Here is a 23989-nt window from a genome sequence, read left to right on the forward strand (position 1 = left end):
TCCCACTTGTCATATCAGTATTTTTAGTCATCATTAGCCGCAACAGCGTGCTGGATGGTGTTGACTGTTCCTAAATCGAGGCCCTCTTAACAATCGTTGGCCCTTTTTTCCCACGTTCACTTTGAGCAAAAATCTTCCACTCCTTTCGCCATCCTATCCTATCATCTCGTTTCGCGGATCATCAGCAGAGAAAGAGAAGTCGCCACACCCAACAACACAAGCAACGCTGAATTGCTGATGCCCTGGTACACCAACCTTAACCATCCTCCACCCCCTGCCCCCCTCTCTTCCACTGCCAGCAAGGCGAGCCCTCGAACCTTCCATCCACCGCCCAGTCGCCCGCCCCACCTTCTCGACTCGCGGCACGAGAGCGGGCAGAAGCAAGGACAAGCCGCCAACCAGCACAAGCCAAAACGCCGACGGCGGCGCCCTCCCGAATCCCGACGATGCGGCCGCCGCGGCGAGCCGCGCTCTCGCTCGCGCTCGGGCTCTCCCTCGCGGCCCTCCTCGCGGCGCGGGGCGCCGACGCGTCCGTCCACGAGTACGCCGGCGGCGGCTTCGCGCCGCGGACCAACTCCTTCTTCTTCCACGGCGGGAGCGAGGGGCTCTACGCGTCCGACCCGTCCTCCAACTCCTCCGCGTCCTTCATCAGGTACGCGTGCGAGCCCGAGCCGCCGCCCGCCCCCCGCATCCGCCCGGTCCCCGCTCCCTCGGCTCGCCTTCTCCCCTAGGGTTTTGCGGATCGCGTATGTCGCGGGGATTAACTGGGGCCAGGATCAGATGCGATTGTTGGATGCCGCGATTTTTCGTTTATCTCGAATGGATTGTTCGGGGTGACGGCGCGTACGGCAAGTAGTAGAAAAGGGCCAGGTTGGGACGGCAGCAACTTTTGCCGATGAATGCATATCCTTGTGGTTGCGTCTTCGAGTGTTTGCCCCGATTTTAGGGCTCTGGCTGTTGCTTTTGGTATTTCGTGAGGGATCGGGCGGAAATTCTTGTAAATTTTGTGCTGAGATAGACTGATCTGTTGACTTGATTGGATACAGCTGCTAATAATTAATTTGTTTCTGCGAATTGTTCCGAGTACTGACCTAGTGTGTGCCGCAATCATTTTGACTACTTTACCTAGTTCAGCTCTAGTTTTGTTTGTCTGGCGTGTGTTGAGGCTGGGATCCATGGAGGTCCTAAAACTTGATTGATTCATTTGTTTTCAATCGCTTGTGATCCACTGCATCTTTGCACCAAGCTTCAATAAGGCATTACATTTGGATGGTGTGTATCTTTTATGTATCAAATTGCAGTATGTTTGGCATGATCTGATGCCACGAACATGTGACCAGGCATGTGAGAGACAGTAAAGTCAGCTTAGGTTATGTATCATGGTACTCTACTCTGTTATTATGGTGCAGAGCAGTAGAGTGTTGGATACAAGGACCAAATATTTTCGAGCTTGCATGTCCATAGGCATTTTTTTACAATATTTTTTGTGTTAAACTGCATGGGCTAATATTAAAGCAGAAATGAGAATTGCATGCTTAGATCTCCTTCAAATCTATACCTTCTTGTCATCTAATGGACTGCTCTTTCAGGTGCTTAGATAGATCTCCTTCAAATCTATACCTTGTCATCTAATGCACTTCACTTTCAGGTTTGACACTGTAGTATTCCGTCGGACCTTGGAGTCGGCATCTAGGCATGAGGAGATGCAGCAAAAGACAGGATTGGTGGAGGCTATAATTGTTGAGATACAGGACAGGGACAAAATTGGAGGTTCATACCTTCATTTTGATTCAATATGCTGCACCCCTGAGCTTGATAAGGAGAAATCTTGTAGGGTAGGTGAAGTCATCATACGTCCAAATCCTGATAATCCTGAATGGCCTAAAAGAATCCAGACATTCTTTGAGGGTAAAAATGAAGAAACCACTATGCTACCTCAATTAGTATCAATAAACAAAACAGGGATGTATTACCTCTATTTTATGTTCTGTGACCCCCAACTTAAGGGATTGAAGATTACAGGCAGGACTGTCTGGAGAAATCCACAGGGTTATCTCCCTGGTAAAATGGCTCCAATGATGACATTTTATGGTTTCATGTCACTTGCATATCTTGCACTTGGACTTCTATGGTTCATTCAGTTCGTGCGATGCTGGAAGGACATTTTGCAACTGCACTACCATATAACAGCTGTCATTGCGCTTGGCATGTGTGAAATGGCTTTCTGGTATTTTGAGTATGCTAACTTTAATTCAACTGGAACCAGACCTATGGACATTACCATATGGGCAGTTACATTTACCGCTGTGAAGAAGACTGTATCTCGGCTTCTTCTGTTGGTAGTTTCGATGGGCTATGGTATTGTTTTACCCACATTGGGAGGCATAACATCAAGAGTTGCTGCTCTTGGTTTCATCTATTTTGTTGCTTCAGAAGCTCTTGAACTTTTTGAAAATCTGGGAAACATCAATGACTTCTCTGGAAAGACAAGGTTGTTCCTAGTGTTGCCTGTTGCAATACTTGATGCTACCTTTATCATCTGGATATTTTCATCCCTCTCTAGAACATTAGAGAAGCTACAGGTAGCTGCTTTATGACCTTACAATTCCTTTTATGTTTAGAATGATCATATGCGCCATTCAACCTGCTACTATAAAGTATTGCCTTGTATGATTGATTCTGGCACTTTAAATATTTCTAAAAAATATCTACAAGGTTTTATACTACATTTACTTACATTTTTGCAAATTCTTAGCTTGTTACACAGAATATTAATCTTGTGGTGCTAAGTTATGGGTTATGGCACATGTTTTACATGTTCAGTATTATAAAGTCGGCCTGCTTCTGTATCTTATTGAAATGAGCTTTTTCCCCCTGTTGCATTCCTAGTGCCTCATCTGGTTTTTATTTTATTACAGCTGCGGAGAAGCATGGCAAAACTTGAATTATATCGAAAATTTACAAATTCTCTGGCTGTGTCGGTGCTTATCTCGATCGCTTGGATTGGCTATGAGGTATCTTGTATCAATTCTAAAATTTTTATCTATGTGGTCCAGTAATGTAGATATCGTATAGCCTCTCGAAAGTAATTGCCTCATGCAAATGATTGCAGAATGTAAGAGCAAGAGCCAAGTTTTAGGTCCTTTCCTCTCTTGTATATGTTCATCATAAAATAGATTTGAAGGTGTCCATACACATTCTATTTTAACCATTGTTGATCATGGATTTTCTTGAAAAAATGTTTTAGAAGAAAAGCAGTGGTGTCCGTTCTGCAACTCATATTGACTATGGTGTGGCTTGTTTTTCTTGAATCAGCTATATTTCAATGCAACTGATCCGTTGAGTGAACTTTGGCAACGGGCTTGGATCATCCCCGCCTTTTGGAATGTCCTTTCATATGCCCTCCTTGCCATCATATGCATCCTTTGGTCTCCCTCTCGTAATCCAACAGGGTAATTTTTGGACTATGAATTGCACCAACTCATTTGAGTTATGTTGTTTGTTTGAGTTATTTTTGCCCATTCTTGTAAACAACAAAGTTTTATCAATTTGAGCATTATATCTCATCGTATAGGTTCTCGTCAATTATATCCTGTCAACAAGGCTTATTTGCTTAGTGGAGGTTGTTGGTTACTTATTTTAGCAGCAGCACAAGCACATATTCTGAAAGAGACAAATTCTATCACATTCTTTATGATATTCAATAATGAGCTCTGCTGCAAGCAATGATCCTTCAAGATGTCCACTGTTTAACTATGTGTCAATCCATTTAATCTTCAGAAATATCCAGTTTATATTTATAATTACTCTTAAGTTAAGCATGGCTAATTCCTGATACAGCATGTAATTTTTATCTTTGTACTTCCATTTTGAACTACATACGAGTCTGACTTCAGTTTTCGCTGTTCTTGTCATGGACAGATTTGCATATTCAGAGGATGCAGGCGAGGGGGCTGATGAGGAAGGGCTCTCTCTAGTAGGCAGTGCAATGAAAGGAACTGGAGATATGGTAAACATGCATATCTTTCCTGAGGATAAACGTGCATGATAAGTTTTGGCCCTGAATGCAGCTGTACTCCTGGCGGAATGCTATGGTATGTGCTCATTTTGTCAATAAGAACGGTACATGTCATTGTGTACATTGATGACACCTACTGGCTTGCTGATATTGTCCACTGTCTTGCTAATTTGTTATTCCCTCCATTTCTTTTCTTTTTATAAAAAGGGCACACATTTTAAGATTCCTCGTAATTCTCAACTAACAATCAGTCTGACATAGTATACAGACTATGTAATGCAAAAATGATATGGAGTAAGTATTTGAAAATACTTTCTTATGGTTATAATTTTTTTGCTACAGACATAATGAGAAATTAGAAGTCAAGACCTTGTTTTGGAAACAGTGTCGAGTCCGACCAGACCATGCCTTGTATTTTGAAACAGAATAGCATGTTAGTGCTAGATGAATTTGTGATTAGTCTAGTCTCTAGATAACACGTAACGGTGTTGGATATACATGGTCCAAACTTTATGTTGACTTCTGACTTCTGATGTCATTTTTGAAGAAACTTCTGATGACCTTGTTGAGTGACCTCAAAACTTCTCTCCAGATGTGACTTTGCACACATAATCCACCTTGCCTCTTTCTTTGAGTTTATTTATCCTGATTGTATAATACATATTTGTTTGTCACACATTTGCTACACTTCAATTATATTATTAGTAATTAGTGACTAATCTTGTAGGTTTCTTTTTAGATAGGGACTTTTACATCAGTTTTTCTGCGGCAGTTGCAGTTGCCTATTCTTTTTAGGTAATCGGATTCACTTCTTTAATATTTTTCTAATATTTGTTCTCGATTGCAGAGAAGTACTGTTTTCCTCTGGATTCCCGACTAGCTGACATGTTCAAAAGCTTGCGTAAGATTCCAGATGTACAGGTGGTGACTTGTTTTGAACGATTTGACCAAGAGATTTTTACTTGTCCAGTTGTGACTACTCAGATACAAAAAGTCGCGCAATAAACTTACACTTTGAGAGCATACGCGAGGGTTGTCTGTAATCCTCGTGATGGTGGTGTAGAGTTGTAGGTTGTTGAAATGTAGCGTTGCCAGAGCTGAAATGCATCCCTAGTTAGCATGGATCTAGTGATATGTTGGCAATTGCATGTGGTACCTATCATGTTTATTAGCAACGCAGTATTCTCGGGTTCACTGACTTGAATGTGAATCGTATAAATTGTTGAGCCCTACATTCCCAAGTGCAGCATTTTGTTCTTGCGATGGAACGATCTTTGTTTTAATCAATGCGACAGGTTTTTTTTAGAAAGAACAAAAGAAAGAAACAATTCATGCGCCCTGTAGGCGATGAAATTCTGCTTAATTATACTCGCTCCATTTCAAATTTACACAAATTGTAAATTGTTTGATGTCTTTACTGAGCCAATTATATTTGGATTTGATCAAATTTATAGAAAAATCATCTATACTATATCAAATAAATGGACGTCCAATATATATTAGTTCGATATACATGTTTGTGTATTTTCCTGTATACTTGTCACAACTATTGACTTGCATAGAATTTGAAATGGGGATGGCTTCAAGTCTGCAATAGCTCAACCCCTCGCTTCAACGGCGAAGGACATCAGACAAAAGAACGCCCACTGAGTAAACTCTTGGGGCCGGTGGCACCGTAGGTATCCATGGAACCCGTATCCATGCTGCGTCCCTCAATGTTTTTGGATTATCTGTATCCATGGAACCCGTATGCATGCCGCATCCCTCAATGCTTTCGGATTATCTTAGTACTCGCAATTTCATCCAAAAATTACACCAAGGCAAGTAAAACTGACACATCATCAAACAAATGCCCAACATGTTCGGTGGGTTTTGGAGAGACTAGATTACAGAACTGAACCTTGTATTGCTGTAAAACATAAGATTCCGACAGGAAAAGCCACTACCTAAACGCTGTGACAGCTGGAAGAAAATGAAGGTGGTTAACATATAGTCAGTTGATACAGAAGGCTAGCATTGTGCGAAAAGAATTTGTATCTATTTACGTCTTTATTTCCTAAGCACAGGCTACCACAAACTCTACCTTAAAATACAGAGTGTATGTATCGTCTTTCCCTTATCTGTACATTTGTCATTTGATTGATTACTAACCCCGAAGGCCCAAGCCGTTGTTGTCAATACCAGTACAGTCGCAATACCCTTTGTCAGCCGTCGCAATTCAAGTCTCCTTCCGCAACCCAAATTTGTACACCTTACCAATTTTGTCCTCTGCGTATGATCTAAGACCATGGTTTTCAAAACAAAAAAAAGTTAGTTACAAGCAATAGGTCAGCACTGGTACATGCAGAAAACAATAGCAGCTAGATAAAGTGAAAAATGCCCACATCTGCTGACAGGTTACTGAAACTGCAGAACAAACAATTTTTAGTTCTATAGAAGAACTGCTAACTCCTGATGCAGGGACAAAATGCATATTACGATAATACATTCCTCTGCTGTGAGGAGACATGCTTAACTAGGCTGCAGTAATTTGATTTATTCTTGACCATTGCTAGCTAAAAATTCAAATAATTTTGAACTATAAGGTTGATTATGATGCTAGATTCATCACGGAAAGCAATTTCAAATTTACCAAAATTTCATCACGGAAAGCAATTTCAATTTCAAAAGGGTAACAACTAGAACTTACCAAAATTTTGACAAAAATCACCTCAACAAATGAATCAACACAGCCTCAAGTCGATTGACAAAATAACCGTGTGAAACTGCTGTTAGCTGATGTCACTTTCAGGCCTTGAACCAAACTGCTGAGGCAGCTTTTTTAAAAGCTCAGCTTCTCTTGCTATTTGAATATCAGATGGCCAAAAGGTTTCATATATTACTTTGCAAAGGAACCGAGGAAGCAACCCAAGGACTATTATAAGACAAACACTCAGCCAATAAGTAGTTGAAGCAGCCATGTTGTATATTGTCCTGACAGGAAAAGGAAAACAGAATCTCATGACGTTTGCCTTTGGTGGTAAAGTAAACCATTCAGCCAGAACTTACCCGTAGTTAGGGAAAATTGGTATCGAGTCTATTAACACCATGCACAAAAACGTAGCAGCTATGGAACCCCATACGGCAAGATGGGTAATAAGCACCCATCGTCGAATGTCCATGGCCAGATGCATATTGACAATTATAACCACAGCAATTGTCCACAAACTTCCCATACTCCATATGTCCATTGTACTGATGTTGTATGTGAAGAAAGGAACATAGAAAAGGACAAGGCTTTGCCACAAGGTATCTAGCATTGTGATCCAGAAGAGTGACAAGTTGTAGCCCTCATTTCGAAGTCCTGCCTCATATAGTCTCGGGTAATAAAGAAGGGTATTATGACTCAAGTCCTTGTCGAGAATGCCAACTACTACAGTTGGAACTGATGTGTATATAAGGGAGTAGAAAACACTACTCCAATCTGTTAATGCTAGAGTTGCAGAATAAGCTGTATGTAAGATATACCTACAAAGATAATGAAACATTCAAAATTTCAGAATTAAGAATATTGTGATAATAGCATTGGCACTTGGCAAACTCTAATGGATCCCAAACGAACAATTACAATAAGTTGGTAAGCCCTAGACTGCCTGATTCTCCTTAAATAAAGAAAGTACATGTCAAACTTTCAGTAAATCAATATTTAAGTGATAACAAAAATGAATATAGCTATACTCAAATGATCTCTACAAAGAATCATACACGCCACATGCACATGAATGTACAGATCAATTCACACAACCAAACGGCAAACAATTCAGTCTTCTATAGTACTTCCTGCGTCCCAAATTATTAGTCATTTTGGCTTTTCTTGATACATAGATTTTGCTATGCACCTAGACATCTAGAAAAGCCAAAACGACTAATAATTTGGGATAGAGGGAGTAGAAAAGAAATTTTAAAATTTTTACTCCCTCCGCTTTGCAATGTTTGTTCAGTCCAAATACCTAGATGGCATAGTATTTGATTATTGTTTAGTACAACTATGTCAAATTTGAACTCATTGGATAGATTAGTAGTTCATCTATCAAACAGTATCAATAATCACCCAATTTCATAGAAACTTACTTAGCTTTTGAGCCTCCTAGGTACATAGACTGACAAACATTGTGAAACAGAGGTAGTAACATGCAATGGACATTCTGAAATCTAAATGCTCAAGCACTGAAGAAAAAAGGTTTACAGAGAACACAAGCATAGCAAGGGGAGCTCGTACCAGAAAAGCATTAGCACAAAGACAGCATTGCGGTAGAAGTTGTAGAGGATCATGTAAGCGATGCGCTGATAATTCCAGTGCCCGTGTACAAGAAGTAATCTCTTCAGAAAACGGAACTGTCCCATAGCAAAGTCTGAAGCCATCACTGCCTGACGGCCTTCTTGACCACATATACCAACACCAACATCTGCCATCTGTATCATTGAAACATCATTTGCCCCTGCCAAAAGATGAAACAGGGTCACAATTCGGAAGGAGTATCAAGCATAGTCTACTGTTTACTTGGAATGTCAAAGAATGGGGAAAAAATATGTAGTCTCACAAGAATAAGATGACAAAAAAAAAAGTGAAAGTATTTGTTTCATTCTGCGCAATCAGACTTTTTCATCTATATGCACCGCTGAAAGAGATGCTTTCACTAATTGTTAAGCTCACCAGACAGTGAATTAGTAGAATAACCATTACCAATACACACTTGAACTGGACTCTTTTGAAATGCAGCTATCAGCTATGGTCAGGATAAATAAAACAAAGCTTCCAACATATTTTAGCACCATTTGTGCATAATGTGGTTCGATTATAATGGGAAAAGTAAAAAGGAAATCGATTACTAGAATTTCAACTCTAATTTAAGAAGGGTTTTCATCTGCTATTATTAGCAATGAAAACTAAAATTTCAAACAATTGATTGGTCAAAGAATGGACAAGAAAAACATGAGCTATTAACTGGAAGAGAATCAGATTCAGTATCTCACCGTCACCAATCGCCAGGGTCATGTCACTTGTTCTGCTTTTAATCAAATCAACAATGCCAGCCTTTTGCAGTGGAGCAACACGGCAGCAAATGACGACTTTACACGAAGTTGCCAAGTCAAATAACTGTAAATAGGAAGTAGCAAAAAGTTAGTTGATGAATGAAGGCACAACAAATTTACTTCAACTTGATAGTAAAGCTGTTGTATGTGCAATGAAGGATGGTCTGTGAAAATGGTTGTGCTGCAAATCAACCAATAAATTAAAATGTGACAGCTATAACACATCAACCAGTGCAAATGAGATCAAACCTCTGATTCAAGGTCTTTCTCTAGGATATACACAAGGGAGCTCCCATCAATTATCAGTGCTAGCTCGGTGCTGTCAAAATTTGTCACTTTCTCACTGTACTCTGACTTGTCACCAGCAACGACTCCAGTTAACTCGAAGTTTTGTGTAGCACTTCCAGACATGTGACCATTTGAGGACCTCAATTTTGAAATATCACCATTGTACAAATCTTGTGCACCTTCTGGATCCCTTCGAAAATCAGCTGACTTTATTCCAAATTTGTCTTTAGCATCAGCTAGAAGACGCCTGCACTCAGACTCCGAGGAACCATTTATGATAATCGAATGCATGCTTTGAGTCAACAACCGACATGACAAACCAATCGATATGGCAGTTTCTTGCTTATCTCCTGTGAGAACCCACACCTTGATTCCAGCCTGTCGGAGGGATTCAATGGCCTCAGGAACACCATCTTGCAACTTATCTTCAATTCCGGTTGCACCAAGAAGGGTCAGATTGCACTCTACTAGACCAGCTGCCTGACGGAGCTTTGCTGATCTCTCATGCATGGAGGTACTAGCTTCTTCATACCTTTCCTGCCATTCAATGAATTCTGCATCCGTCAGGTTTTTCGAACCAATCACTAAGGTCCGTAGACCCTCTGATGAATAACCTGACAGATGACCTTCTGTAGCTTCTTTAATTTTAGCTTGCAATGAATCATACAGCCCATCACCAATCTCTACTTTCAAAATGCTTAGCATTGATGTATCAGCACCTTTCACGAGAACCTTTACATTGTTGTCTGGAAACCTTACAACAACAGACATTCTTTTTCTCACACTGTCAAATTCATGGAGACCAAGAACATCCAGCCTGGTTATAACAATTAGTTAGTAAATACACCCTCAAAAAATTTACAAGGTATGAAATGCTTTCCTTGGGACTGATAATGGTGGTAGCTACAATTTATCACAGAGAATTTAGAAGGATGCGATATTTACCTCAACCTCTCCCCCAGAACATCTATAACAATGTGACCCGTCGTCCTTTCCACAAGAGTATACCCGTAAGCAGAAGCTGCAGTTACTAAGGCTTGCTCATCAGGTGACTCTCCCTGGTAATCAATTGCGCCAATTTCATCTACTTCGTTTGTCAAATCGTGAGTACTCTGTGTGCTGACTGGGATTACTGTGTTGCATGCAGCTAGGGTAAGGAAAAAATCATGAGCAGCAAGCCTTTCCTCATTAATCAATGGTTGATTCAGAAGTGCCATCAGTGCTGAATCAACATTGATTTTGGACTTCCTGCTGCTTTGTCTCAATGACTCTGCGAAATAAGACAAGCTAATGAGATGTAGAAAATAAATGAATAAAGACCACAACTAAGCCCACAATGAAATCACTAGATTTACTTGCGCAGAGATAAGAAATCTGAACAATTCTGAATTTTGCATAGTATGGACCAGCTTTCAAATACAATTTTTATAAAATACAGGACCTCAGGCAGGAGCCAAGTGGTTGTTCATTTAATCTCAGACACTTGTTAATTTTAAATTCAGACATTCTCACTAAGGGCTATTGTAGCATGGAGTTGGAACCATGGTTTAGACAATGTTATAGCTGGTCTGCTACCCTAGTATAGTAGTACCTAGCAAAGTAGCAAACTAACACCCAAATGGGCAGACCGCAGATACAGGCTTCTGTTGTTATCATCAACAAGCTGTGGTAAAGGTAATCTGTTGTCTTCTGATTGAAGCATATACTTTAAGGTAAACTACTTATGATTTCCTGTGAAATTGTTCAGGCAAGGAACGCCATGGAAATGAATAAGTTATATGGCATACAGGTTCTATTATTTGTGCAAATAAGCTGCAAAATACAGAACTCCAACAAAAGGAGGATAGGTGGAAATTTTACAGCTGATCAAGAAATCTGAAAGCTTGGGTTCAACCTAGTACATAGTAGTGATGGCTAGATTTTGTGTGTGTGTTGGGGGGGGGGGGGGGGGGGCAACTATGGTTGCTTCTCAGTTTTTTCCTGGAGAACAAATTGTCTAAAAGGTTACTCAAAGTTCTTAGCACAAAAAAAAAATGGTTGGTCCAAAAAAAGCAGAGGTCAGAAGCCTTGCCTGTAGTTCTTATTTCATGTGAAAAGTCACTAGTGACCTGCAAAGAACTGCCATAATTCTTCCCAAAGATGCTAGCTTGCTGAAATTCCATTTTGTTTTGTGTCAAGGTGCCTGTTTTGTCTGAAAATATGTATCGTATTTGGCCTAGGTCCTCGTTGATATTCAAGGATCGACACTGAAATCGTGAGCCTGAATTACTGTCATACATGCGTGTATCTCCAATCATGAAGTACGACTGCCCCACCCTGACTAGCTCCATTGTGATGTACAGAGATATGGGTATCATTATCTGAAAGATTATCACAGAACTGAGGAAGGAGAAAAATATCTCTAGAGCAATGCCATAAAACTTGAAATCTTTTCGATTCTCCCGACCGAAGGTGAAGTACTTCCTTCTGTAGTATGGCAGGGCATCCAGGTTTTTAGAGTTTTTAAACAGCCAAACCCCCATCCCCGCAGCCACAACTGAGCATGTGATCAAGAGGAAAGCTGATAACCAAAGGGTTTCCCTGTTCATGTAACTCTCTAGGTTGCTGCTCTTTGAAGGAGATATCGTGCTGTTCAACATAGCTTTTGTCTCCTGACCGGCGTACACAACGACCCCAATAATCCATTCAGTGTTTTTAAGCTGGCATCCACGTAATACAATGTTTGATTGTCCAAGTGGAACCCTCTGATTGTTCAACTCCATGGTAGCTGTAAACTCATAGATATTTCTGTTGGGCTGCTCACATTTGATCAAGCCTGAATATGAGTCATCGCATACCATGGAAGTAGTTTCCTGGCGAGCATACCTTGTTTTAAGGTTTGACTCCCCATCTAAATTCATAGTTTGGATATAGGCTATACCATTTGGATCACTTGTACACAGCAACACCATGTCGCATGGCATGGTTTCATTGGCATGAATTTTGACAACCTCCCCTGCACAAATGTTTTTCCACTTCTTCAACTGGAAATCACCATGTTGAAGGACAAGTGCCTCTCGATTATTTTCATTTCTGTCGGACCTGTGACGCCGCCAGTCTTCATATCCATCTTTTATAGCAGTCACAAACAACACAAAAAGTAGCGGGAAAAGAGAAGCAGTTCTTCCAAAAACAGCTAAAGGAGGGAGCTGGTTAAGAGCAGCTATGACTAGGAAGTATACGTACGCCAGGCGATGAAACTGTATGAAGAGGTTCTTAGGCAGGAAAGTAATCAAGGTATACTTGCTTGTCCTGATCTCGTTCCCCGTAAATTCATATCGATCATTTGTCCTGTTAGGATCATTAATGTAAATTAACCTTGGCTCATGCTCAGATGAAAAGGGATCTTCAAACTGTGAGATCTTATTCCTGACTCTCTGGGAGTGATTTGGCTTCTCATGGGAAGTAGATACCATCCCGATCTCTAAGGTTGATGGAGAACGCTGCATCTCCATCGCACCACCCCAAGAAACCTTCCGCTGCCTCTCCTTCTGAGAGCATTCCACCGAGAAACGTTGGAAGAAGTGTGAATCAGCAGACTGGAAGCGCTCTGCCACCCTTCTCACATCAGACTCCTCTCGACGATATTCTGGCTCAACCTCCCTTTCATCCTCAAGGTTTACAGAATCTGTGTCACAATCCTCGTACAGAGATGAAGAGAATGAATCAGTAGGGCAGAGGCAGCCTAATGAGGCTACCGAAGGTCGAGCAGGAGCCTGCTGCTTTGACGGTGAATCTGCACTTCCGGATGCTGACAGGAGCAAAGGCTCACCAGTAGTCATATATAACTGACACCTCTCAACCCCTGCATCATCACAATAAGGACTCCAGCTACGAGGACAGGCTCAGTTGCACGATGCAGGACTGCAGCACGCTGTGTGCTGAACTCATCTCATCTTTGCACGATTTAGCACCATGCGCAGCTCCACAACTAGAGTACTCCAACCTATTGAAACAAAACATACAGCAAAAGCTTTAGTTTAATCAGTCCACATACCACTGTAAGGACAGTGGTTAATACGACTCTGGAGCACAACTCAGCGAATACAAAACGAAGCTGGATCAAAAACTCAACTAGCTTCTACTGAATGCAGGTTACTTCAAGTAAAAAACAGCTGAATCAGCAACTACTGAACTTCGTAGATGCACGAAAAAGGAAAACAATACTACTCACGCAAAGGAAATACTAAAAATCTAATCAATCAATCGAGTACCGATTCAAGCGCCTAAAACTCAAATTTCTCTAAGCTGGATCAAACAATTCGCTTCGCTTTACCGAAATAAAATTAGCCGATAAACCCCCAAAAAAACTTTACACGGAACATTTCCCCAGATCGCGCCAAACGTAGACAACCGGGGGACCAGGAGCAGGACAGGATCAGGACACGCACCGGCAGCAGAGCGCCTCTGGATCGAGCCAAACCAATGCCGAGCTGGGCGTGCGGCGGCGCGCTCCCTGTCGGCGCGGCGGATCCGGCCGCGCGCCTCTGGCGGATCTGGCCGCGCGGCGGTGGCGGAGGCGGAGTCGGCGGCCTAGCGGCGCCGCGCTCCCGGGGTCGGATCGCGCGGATCCGGCGGCGCCGCGCGATGCGCCTGGGGCTCCGCCTGCGCGACGGCGGACGGCGACGTGGCGAGGGGAGAGGAGGAGACGGCGGGCGGCTGAGGTGTGTGGTGTGAGACGAGATGAACTATACTTTTTTTTTCTCTCGCTTTTTTTTTTGTGTCTTCGTTTTTCCGCGTTCGATCAGGGTCGCGGGGAGGAGGAGCCGAGGAGGAGGGGTGTGGGCGTGTGGGAGGGAGGCGCTGGAGTGCGAGACGGGTGGAGGAGCGCGAATTGTTCACCCGATTCGCGTGTGATTTGTGCGTCGCGGCGTTGCACTGTTTGGGACTTTGGGGCGTTTATTTCCAGTTTTGCCCACGGCGTTGGGTCATTTGAGGGACGAGCATTGTCTTTGAGCTGATTCCGGCAAGTACAGTTCAGGTGCGGTGTGGCAGTTCGAAATCACGCTGTGTTAGATCTGTAAAATGGGGGTAAAAAGAGTCGCATCGGACACTGTAGCACGTTGTATCACTTTTCGTTTGTTTGTGGTAATTGTTGTCCTATCATGACCTAACTAGGCTCAAAAAATTTGTCTCGTTGTGTACATCAAAACTATACAATTAATTTTTTTATTTACCTACATTTAATACTCTATGTATAAGATAAAAGATTTGATGTGATAGGTGAATAGTGAAATTTGAAGGGAGAAATTTAGGAAGTGAACACAGCCTAACTTCTTGTGCTGCCCAACAACCTTCAACCTCTCTACAGCTAAAAGAGAAAAAACTGCCCCCGGTTTGGAAGGGATATTTTTGGTAAAGAGTGCTTGATTTTTTTAAGCCCCCTTGAAAATCTCGTGCAGTGCCAGAAAGCAACTTTTGATACCTGTTTGAGTGGAGAATGGACTTCCTTCTTAAAAAAAACTCGCACGATTTCCATCAAATTCTCCTGAAGAAACCTAGGTTAGTTTTGAAATAAATGTGTGAAATTTTACAAAATGTGTAGTGATCCCTCCTTTCAGTCCTTCGTGAGGAGGATGAAGTTGGATTTATTTTCCACTATCTAAAAAAACTCCTAGCATACATCAGACAACCTACGAGCAAATAGGCTTTCTTCTACCATGACTTCTGCACTTGTGTGTTTAAATCCAAAAAAAAATACCTAAATAACATCATATGGATAGGATATTAGGATAACATTGTCCAAAAATAAAAGCTAAAGAGATGGAAAGACACAAGCAATACTTGTTGTTTCCTTTTGAATGCATTTCGTATATGTTTTATTCTTTTTTCATAATTATTTGATTCCCTCGCCCGATATATATCACCAAAAAAGGTAGCATATAAGTGAAAAGCACATTTGTTGCTTCTGAAGTAATTTCTATAGATTTAATATGAAAGTAGCTTTGCGCACACACGCATGCAAGTAGAAGTCATTCCTTTCTCTTCTGATACAAATTCCCATCTCATGAAAAATTCTAAAAGAATCTCTCAAAAAAAAGAAAAAATCTAAAAGAAAAAGGTTCTTAAGAAAAATACAGGGCTGGCCTTTAAGATAATTGTCATTCCACGTACTTGTATTGTACGCAAAACGTGATGCCATGGTTGGAAAATAGCCATAGCCATACAAATGATTTCAACGTGTAGCATCTCTTTAGCATTATTATTGACATAATATTGGTCCTCTTGGGATAATATTGATCTTTTGTTTTCAATTAAACATGTTTTATGAAGCATTGTAGAGATAGAAACACTCACATACTACGCGCATACATACTCAACTCTATAAACATAGGCATCCACACCCTACTCTATGTCCATTTAACAAACCTGTTGTATGAGAATTCTGTTTATTATCATCATTTTCTTAATCAAGTATCCTTTGTTACAAAAGCAAAACATAATACATGGAAAAATTCAATTACAAAGCGAGACGACTATGATGACTTTGTCAATCTCAAAAATTTGTCTGCTCGGTTTTCGAAGATGCTCATATTGGTAGCTTTGCGTATATATGTTCAGAGAGGTGAGCTGAGCATGCGTACAATGTGAGTGTTTGAGTTGTATTGTGTAAATCTATCTAAAGAAAAAGAGTGGAAAACAAAAAGCTAAAGCTACCAAATGCAAGCTTGCATTCTAATTTCTAGTATTTCTCACCTTTTCATACTACTAGCGAACAACCAAGCATAGTCGTATTACTTTCACAATCAAAAAGGTTTTCTTTCCCTTTCCTTAGCATAATCAAGCGCACATTTTCGATAAAATAAACGCATGCGTTGCGGCGTGTTTAGGGATGGCAGCGGGTCGGGTATGGTGCGGATAAGGCATTTACCCGCCCGACAGCATACCCGAACATGGCAGCCATATCCGTACCCGCAAAATGTTTCGGGCAAAAATCTCTACCCGTACTCGTACCCGTCGGGTATCGGGTACCCATCGGGCGATAGAATAAACATGTCATTATGTCAATAGGAATGAGTAAAACAGCAATTCAACTGTCATTTAAGCAACAAACATATTCAAAGTTCACAACCTTACAGCCACACACAAGCCAAATAATTAGCAACAGCTAACCACCAGTAAAATAGTTCAAAGTTCACCAAGATTACAACCAAATTTTACTGTTTTGTACACCACTTGCATCTAGCTTTCCATTTACCATTCACACAAATTTTATCGAAGTCTTCCCATACAGTAGATTTAAGCTTCCTCTTACTCCCAACAACAACATCATCTTCTATTTCAATAACATCAGTACCTTGTTCATCAGTAGCAGTAGCAGTAGCAGTAGCAGCTTCAGATGGAGAAGGGTCCACAGGCTTAGATGGAGCACCAGATGATGGGGTTAGAGCTCTAGAAGCACAAGCATAGTAAGCACTAACAGATCTGTTTATTCTAAACATGGATACATCAGTAAGCACTAACCGTGGGAGATCGGGCTCAGGGCGGTAGCGCGGCGACCTATTGGGGTCGCGGGACTGCGGCCTCGGCCTCGCGAGTCGCGAGCGCGCAGGCGCTCCTAGTTCCAGGCGGCGGCCGCGCGAGCACGCAGACGCTCCCGACCGCCGAGCGCGCGGCCGACGTTGGGGTCGGGACCTCGAGGGTCGAGGACAGGGGCGTCGGCGACTCGGCGTACGCAGGGGGCAGGACGCAGCCACGCAGGGAGAGCCGGGCGCCCTTGCTGTGGTGTGGTGGCGGGAGAGGGATTGGGGTGGGTTTGGGACTCTGGGGGGAGGCGGCGGGGGAGCCAGGAGCAGGGCAGGCTGGGTGGATAAGGGCAGGCCGCAGGCAGGGTGGTTGAAGGTAGGGTTTTATTGGACTGGGCCGTTTCAATGTATTGTTGGGCCTTGTACATATTTCGGGTACCCGATGGGTTACCCGCGGGTAAGAGTTTTTACCCGCACTCTACCCGCGGGTAAAATTCTGTACCCGTACCTGTCGGTGTCCTGACCCGGCGGTCCGGACCCAACCAGTAATGATGTTGCGTGTTCCTCGTCCCAGATGTTGATGCAAGAGGAAATACAGTAACGCACGGGTTTATCCTGGTTCCGGCCGTGGGGCCGTACGTCCAGCAAAGGGGTGTGCGAGAGCACTGTACTATCTTGCACCGGGGGTGCTTGTAGTAGGGGGTACAAGCGAGGCGAGAGAGGGAGGGAAGCTCCCAAGTCTCCGCTAGAGGAGGAGTTGATTGAGGCGAGTGCCAATATCAGGGTTCAGAGGAGCGTATGTGCTCTGCTAGTAGTGTGAAGCGTTGTCCTACCGAATGGGCCGACCCCCTTAAGGGAACGCCCACCTCCTCCTTTTATAGACACAAGGAGGGACGGTGTACATGCACAGGGGATCATGGAAGTCGTCGTCTTCCTCCGAATCGTGGGGGTGCAGTGGTCGAGCACTGTGACAGTCGTCCTTGGTCTTGCGGGGATCGCGCCAGCGTCCTGGCGGCTCTAGCGGGCGGCGTTCCGAAGGTCCGGCAGGCCAGGGTCTTATCCTGGTCAAGGCCGGAGCCGCTTCCGAGGGTCGTGCCCATGCCGTTCGGGGGCTCCGCGGAAGGGAAAGTACGAAGGAGGTATGGGGAGTTGGCAGTATAGTAGCTGGAGCAGTGCCGAGCACGTCTTGTACTGCGTCGCAGGTTCCAACAGCGTCGCCACAGCGTCCGGAATGGCGGAGCAGTGACCGGATGTAAGGATCAATGGACCAAGAGGGGGGGTGAATTGTGCCTTTTTCAAATTTCTAAAACAAAATAAAACAACCTTAACCTATGCAATACTAGTAAGGCTCAATTCACCAACCGGTTAACTAAGCAAACTACACAAGCTATAAAGGATACAGCAAGATATAAAGCTAAGTAAGGTAGAGCTAAGTTATGATCTTTAGGGTCAATCATATGAATAAATTACATGAAAATAAGTGCTTGAAAGTAAAGAGTAGGCAAGAGACGATCGGATTTTTTCCTGTGGTATCGATGTGTTGGCACACACCCCTAATCCACGTTGTGACACTCACTAAGAGTCTTGTCACCTCCCAAGTCACCGAGAAGAGGGTGCTCACTAAGAGTCTCCGTTCACCATCCCGGCGTGTTGGAGCTCAAGCCACGTACAATCTTCTTCGGGCTCCCATAATCAACTTGGCAAGGTCCGCAAGAAACACCTCAATCACCAAGATCGCCTAGGTGATGCTAATCACCAAGACTAACAAGTTAGGGCCTTCACTTGAGCAAGAACCGATCACCAAGAATGGATGCACACAAGCTTCTCTCTACTCAAGTCCTTAGTCTTGCTTCTTGGATGATTGAATGATCAAAAGAGTGGAATATGAAGCTCAAGGTGGCTCTCAACAATAGAATGAGTGTATGAGTGTTGCCTGGTGTCAAGAGACTTCAAAATGACCCATTGGAGGGGTATATATAGGCAGCTCACGCGGATAGAGCCGTTGGAGAAAAGCTGCCAGAAAAGTAAGCAACGCCGGTTAATTCGACGGCCCTCCAAAAGTCATCGTCGGTTTAACCGATGAATGTAAACTGTCCATTTGAAAAACTAGCCGTTACAGCTCGGGCAATTTAACTGACGTATCATCGGTTTAACCGGTGAGTGTAGTTGTCCACTGATCAACTGAAAAACCAAATGTCTAGACAACTGCACCGACGCTAACTCAAATCCATCGTCGGTTTAACCGGTGAGTATAACCTTAGAAATCCCTAGAAAAACCAACGTTCTGGACAACTGCACCGACGTTAATTTCAAATATCGTCGGTTTAACCGGTGAGTATAACCTTAGAAATCCCTGGAAAAACCAACGTTCTGGACAACTGCACCGACGTTAATTTCAAATATCGTTGGTTTAACAGGTGAACTCAGTGTCCATGCTTCAGTGATAGCATTTAACCGACGTATAGAAAATTGATGTCGTCGGTTAAACCGGTGATAAGATTTTTTTTCCTAATTTTTTCTGTTTTGATTTGAGTCTTGAATGAAATCCAATTCTTCTTAAGATATGAGTTGAATAGCACTTGTTTGAGCTTCCAAAAACCTGAGTGACCAATGTGTGCATTCATTTTTGATTGATCATGTCCATGCTCAAGTTATTTGGCCTTAACCCCTCTTAATAGTGCGATCTCTACAAAATTATAAAACCTATACTAACCTAAATGTCCTTCTCAACCTTGCGACACTTAGGACTAGAAAGATCCTTAGTCTTATTATATACTTGAGTTGAATACCAAGATCACCATTTTAAATGATAAAATTTAGGGGCCTCTTTAACATATGATCCACTGAGTGATAAGATTTCATTAAATTGCACAAACTCATTAGTCACAATAATAATTGTTATTAATCACCGAAACATACCTAGAGGGCCTAGATGTTTTCACCGGAGTTGGCGGACGAGATTCCGATCACCGCCATTGTGGGGAGAGACGGCCCGACGCCGTCTGACCCTGATGCTGCAGAGGAGGCGACGTGACGAGAGCCTAGAGGTCCTCGCGCTTCTCCTGGTCCGCTCGGAAATCAAAGTCCTGCCACATCTGCGGGCCCCACAGCCGTCGTCCTCCCGGCCGAACTCGCGTTCGACGGGTGGAGCGCTGGCAGCCAATAGTGCCTTGGATCGCAAGCGGAGTGCGGTAGTGGATCCAGATCATCCCACTACCGCGTCGGAATCCACTAGACCCATTTGTGGATCCACCTCTGTGCCTGCGCCCAGCGCCTTGAACAGAGTCCCTCCCCTATGTTGCATCGGAGTCTCGGAGAGAATCCATGTGCGCAGTGCTAGCGAATCTCATCGCTGCGAGCTCGGCCTCCCGGGCATCAGGGCAATGTGATGTACGGCTCCCAAAATCCGGACGTATTCTGACCGTTTGGCTTCACGATCATGGCAGAATCTAGCACTTTGGTGGTAGATTCTTGTTTTGCAGAATTTGCATGCAGGAGACTGGAAACAGTGTAGCAGTCTAGCAGAGGCTCGATTTGAGGACGAAATTTGCGGTGAATTTCGTCGCATCAGCAGCCTCGGCCACTGAACTTTTTCTGAATCTTCTGAGTGCTGCACAGGGTCTCAGAAGATCCGGGGTTCCCCGTGCGTGCGCGCACGTTCGTCGACGTGGATCCGTGAACTTTTCCGGCTCGCGTCGTCGTCGCCTCGTCGATTGTTCGGTTGGGTTAGGGAGTTGGGTAGTTGGGACCAGCACCAGCTTTTTCCCTGGGCCTTCCCCTTTTGCCTCCGCCGTACTATTGCTTATCGCCACGAGTGTTGATGCCCAAGCTAAGCAAATTTCTGCTATTCACAAATCATTCTTTCAAAGAAGAACCTCTTCTTTTCTTTTTTCCACAGATCGTGTGGTAGCGTGTTGCCGCGTGGTCGGTCACCGCGGGACGTTGCGTCTCGAGCCTCGAGACCTCTGGATTTTTAGCCGCCTCGCCACGGTACTCCCTCCGATCCTCTTTTTGCGTTGCGTCTGGCGAACAAAAACGGAGGGGAAAACTCTACTTGCCGCGCGGTTTAAGCCACCGAGTGCGTGTTCAGCAATGAGCACGAGATGCGGGGCGGCAGCTGGTGGAAATTTGTCCGGCTGCAGATAAGACGCACCGGCGCGCGCCCGGTCAGTGAACGACCAACCACCCGGGCCCAAAACTCAGTTGTGAACTCGTGATCCATCCGTGCGGAAGCGAAGCCGGCGGCGCTCAGCTGACGCGAACGCCACCGACGCCAGGTCCACAGGCCCCGTCGCCCACCGCCCATGCCTCGCGGTCGCGGCCTTCCGGTCACCCCGCCACGTCGGCAGCCACCTCGACACCCCTACCCAACGCGTGGCCGCCCCACGCGTCGCGCCGCGCCGCGCCGCGCGGCCCCCCATGCGGGCGACGCGCCCGGAAACTTCGCGTCCCGGACCCCCCGGGCGCCGCGCGGCCCCCCATGCGGGCGACGCGCCCGGAAACTTCGCGTCCCGGACCCCCGGGCCCCGGCACACGGATAAAGCTGCCGCATCCAGCATCCCCCACGGCCGGATTCCCCTGATCCATTCCCCTACCCAAACGTGTTCACCGCTCCCGACGAAGAGCACAACGAGCCATCACATGCAGCCCGTGTCCCGCCTGGCCCCCGCGCGGCCGCCACGGCCGCGTGCGCCGCGCGTGGCAGTGGCCCGGGGCACGGCGAGCCACGGCTGCGCCCGCCCCTCGCGCGTGGCTCCGGCGGCGCAACCGCGCCTCGGCTCCTGGGGCTGCGCGCCCGTGCGACGTCGTGCGGGGGCGGGGCGGCGGAGCCCGTCGAGGCGCGGGAGGACGCGGAGCCGGCGGTCGGCCAGGCGGAGGAGCCCGGGCTGGCGCCGGAGGAGCTGGAGGTGCTGGAAGAGGCGGCCATCGCGGGGGAGGACGAGGGGCGGCGGCCCACGGACTACGACCGCCGCGCGCACATCTTCGAGGAGAGCTCGCGGGTGTTCCGGGAACTCAAGCACCGACGCGAACGCGACGGCGACGTCGACGGCGGAATTAGCGGGCACGGCGGCGTCACTGCTGGCACCACGGCGGCCGAAGCAGGAACGCGCGAGCAACAGCAGCAGCTTGGGTGAAGCACTGTGCTGGGCGAGCTTGTATTGTACGGTCGAGCATGTACGCTATGCATACCCGTTCAGACGGCGTATACTTACGCGAACAACCTGTTGTATTCCAATATATTGTTACAAAGTGAAAGCATCCCTCCCTCTTAAAAAGAATACAATTCAATTCTCAATTCTCGAAAAGAAGAATGCAATTCTTATTTTTCGAGAATTAAATAGTTTTGAGTTTAATTTTTTTTAAATAATTTTGAGTTTAAAAAATTGTATAAATAGTGTTAATATTTATATTATAAAATAAGTATAATTAGATTAATTAGATACTATATTTTAAACTAAATCTATCAGAAGATATAAATTTTAGTAATCTTTAAATATAAATTTAATTAAGTTAATTTCCTAGAAGGTTTTAGAATGGAGTAGTAAATGTTGTATTGTTGTTCATACAGCTCGACTGAAGCATCTAGGTGGCGGCGCCACGTCGTACATTCTTCAGTTTTTACTCTGTTCTGTTGGTTGTTAGCAGTGGTATTTTTCTCATACATTAAATCAACATCAGTCACTAACTAGTTAATAATATATTTTTCTCACAACAAATCAGCCCCAGCCACCGGCCACAGTCAGCTCTAGAAAGAGCGTGATATCTCAAGATCTGAAGCTCGTGGTAGGATACAAGCTGCGACTGACGTAGCATGCCAAACTGAAGTCGTTCACACAATATGGGCACGTGCATACAGGGTCTTATTATCCCACGCCGCGTGAACCCTTTTCTAGCACCTGAATCACCTGAATTTTCGAAAACTGCACCTGAATTTTCTTAGACTAATTTCAGTGGAAATGTCATAAGAGTGTTATGGATATTAAATTTGCTAACATATACCAAAAGTATAAGGAGAGAGAAGAGAAAAGTGTCATGAGATGTGAGAGGAGTATCATCACCATAATCCTCTACTGGCACAATTCTTAAGATTTCAGTCTAAATAACTGTGTCGATGACACTCCTACTAAGACTGACCTTACAATGGAAAGTGTATGTACAAGCTGCGTGCAAAGTGGACCGTGGACGGGCAATGCGCCCCGAGTACCCACCTGTCGTTGTTTCCACTGCAAAAGGACACGACTGCTTTCGTATTTCCACGTCCTGAAATCATGGGCAAATTAGCAGTTTGGCAGAATTCACCTATCCTGAACGGTTCTGCAAGCTGGGGGAAGTCTTTTGCTCCGGTGTTCACCTCGCACGGTTAGTTTGTTGACGGGATGCTGAATCTGCGGTCGCCCGCACGCATGCGAAGTCACGGTCTATCACGTGTCTCACGCTCTTTGCTTCTTTCTCCCACCCACCAGTGAACCTTATCTCTCTCATCCTAAATTTCCCTTCCTTCCTCTCTCCCCTTCCCCTTCCTCTCCTCCATGGCCGGCCGTCCTCCTCCCCATCCCTTTCCTCTGCCTCCCCTTCCTCTCTCTCCCTCCTTTTCCTTTGCTCCATGGCCGGCCCTCCTCCTCCTCCTCCCCTTTTTCTCTACTTCATGGCCGGCGCGCGGGGGAGGAGAGGCGGGCGGGGCCCCTCTGCTCCGTGGCCGGCGGCGGGGGAGGGGAGGCGCGGCGGGCCTCTCTCTGCTCCATGGCCGGTGGTGGGGGAGGGGAGGCGCGGCGGGCCCCCTCTGCTCCAGGGCCGGCGGCGGGGAGGGGGAGGCATAGCGGGGCTATCTCTGCTCCATGGCCGGCGGCGGGGAGGGGAGGCGCGGCAGTCCGGCGGCAAGGAGGGAGGGGTTGCGTGGCGTGGCGGCGGCAGGGACGGGAGGCGCGGCGCCGGGCCACCGGCGTGGAGGGTAGGCGGCGGGCCGGTGGCGGCGGTACAATTTTTTTTGTTTTTTGTTGCAAGTTTTTTATAATTTTTTTCCTGACTTTTTTTATTCAATTCTGGATGAAAAATTTTGTTCTTCAATTTTTTTCTATTCTGAATGCAATTTTATTCAAAATTTCTC

At 45.0% G+C, this 23989-nt stretch overlaps 3 protein-coding genes across 3 annotated transcripts; 2 read left to right on the forward strand and 1 right to left on the reverse strand.

The window, feature by feature from the left end:
* The first annotated feature begins 203 nt into the window (after positions 1–203).
* LOC120652452 (transmembrane protein 87B-like) lies at positions 204–5264 on the forward strand. The gene is made up of 6 exons (XM_039930275.1): positions 204–652; positions 1649–2582; positions 2919–3014; positions 3316–3452; positions 3922–4094; positions 4866–5264. The coding sequence occupies exons 1-5, from the start codon at positions 447–449 to the stop codon at positions 4046–4048; spliced, it is 1500 nt and encodes a 499-aa protein (XP_039786209.1). The 5' UTR covers positions 204–446; the 3' UTR covers positions 4049–4094; positions 4866–5264.
* A 577-nt stretch (positions 5265–5841) lies between these two features.
* LOC120652450 (phospholipid-transporting ATPase 1-like) lies at positions 5842–14127 on the reverse strand. Its single transcript, XM_039930271.1, has 9 exons — positions 13810–14127; positions 11451–13364; positions 10325–10649; positions 9341–10196; positions 9032–9155; positions 8277–8496; positions 7067–7525; positions 6708–6991; positions 5842–6297 (listed from the first exon to the last, which is right to left on the reverse strand). Exons 2-8 carry the CDS (start codon positions 13198–13200, stop codon positions 6790–6792), a joined length of 3936 nt encoding a protein of 1311 aa, XP_039786205.1. The 5' UTR covers positions 13201–13364; positions 13810–14127; the 3' UTR covers positions 5842–6297; positions 6708–6789.
* LOC120648147 lies at positions 13844–22190 on the forward strand. The gene is made up of 2 exons (XM_039924895.1): positions 13844–14082; positions 21428–22190. The coding sequence occupies exons 1-2, from the start codon at positions 13844–13846 to the stop codon at positions 22017–22019; spliced, it is 831 nt and encodes a 276-aa protein (XP_039780829.1). The 3' UTR covers positions 22020–22190.
* Positions 22191–23989: the final 1799 nt, after the last annotated feature.

This window comes from Panicum virgatum, chromosome 9K (assembly GCF_016808335.1).
Source record: "Panicum virgatum strain AP13 chromosome 9K, P.virgatum_v5, whole genome shotgun sequence".
NCBI classification, from domain to species: domain Eukaryota; kingdom Viridiplantae; phylum Streptophyta; class Magnoliopsida; order Poales; family Poaceae; genus Panicum; species Panicum virgatum.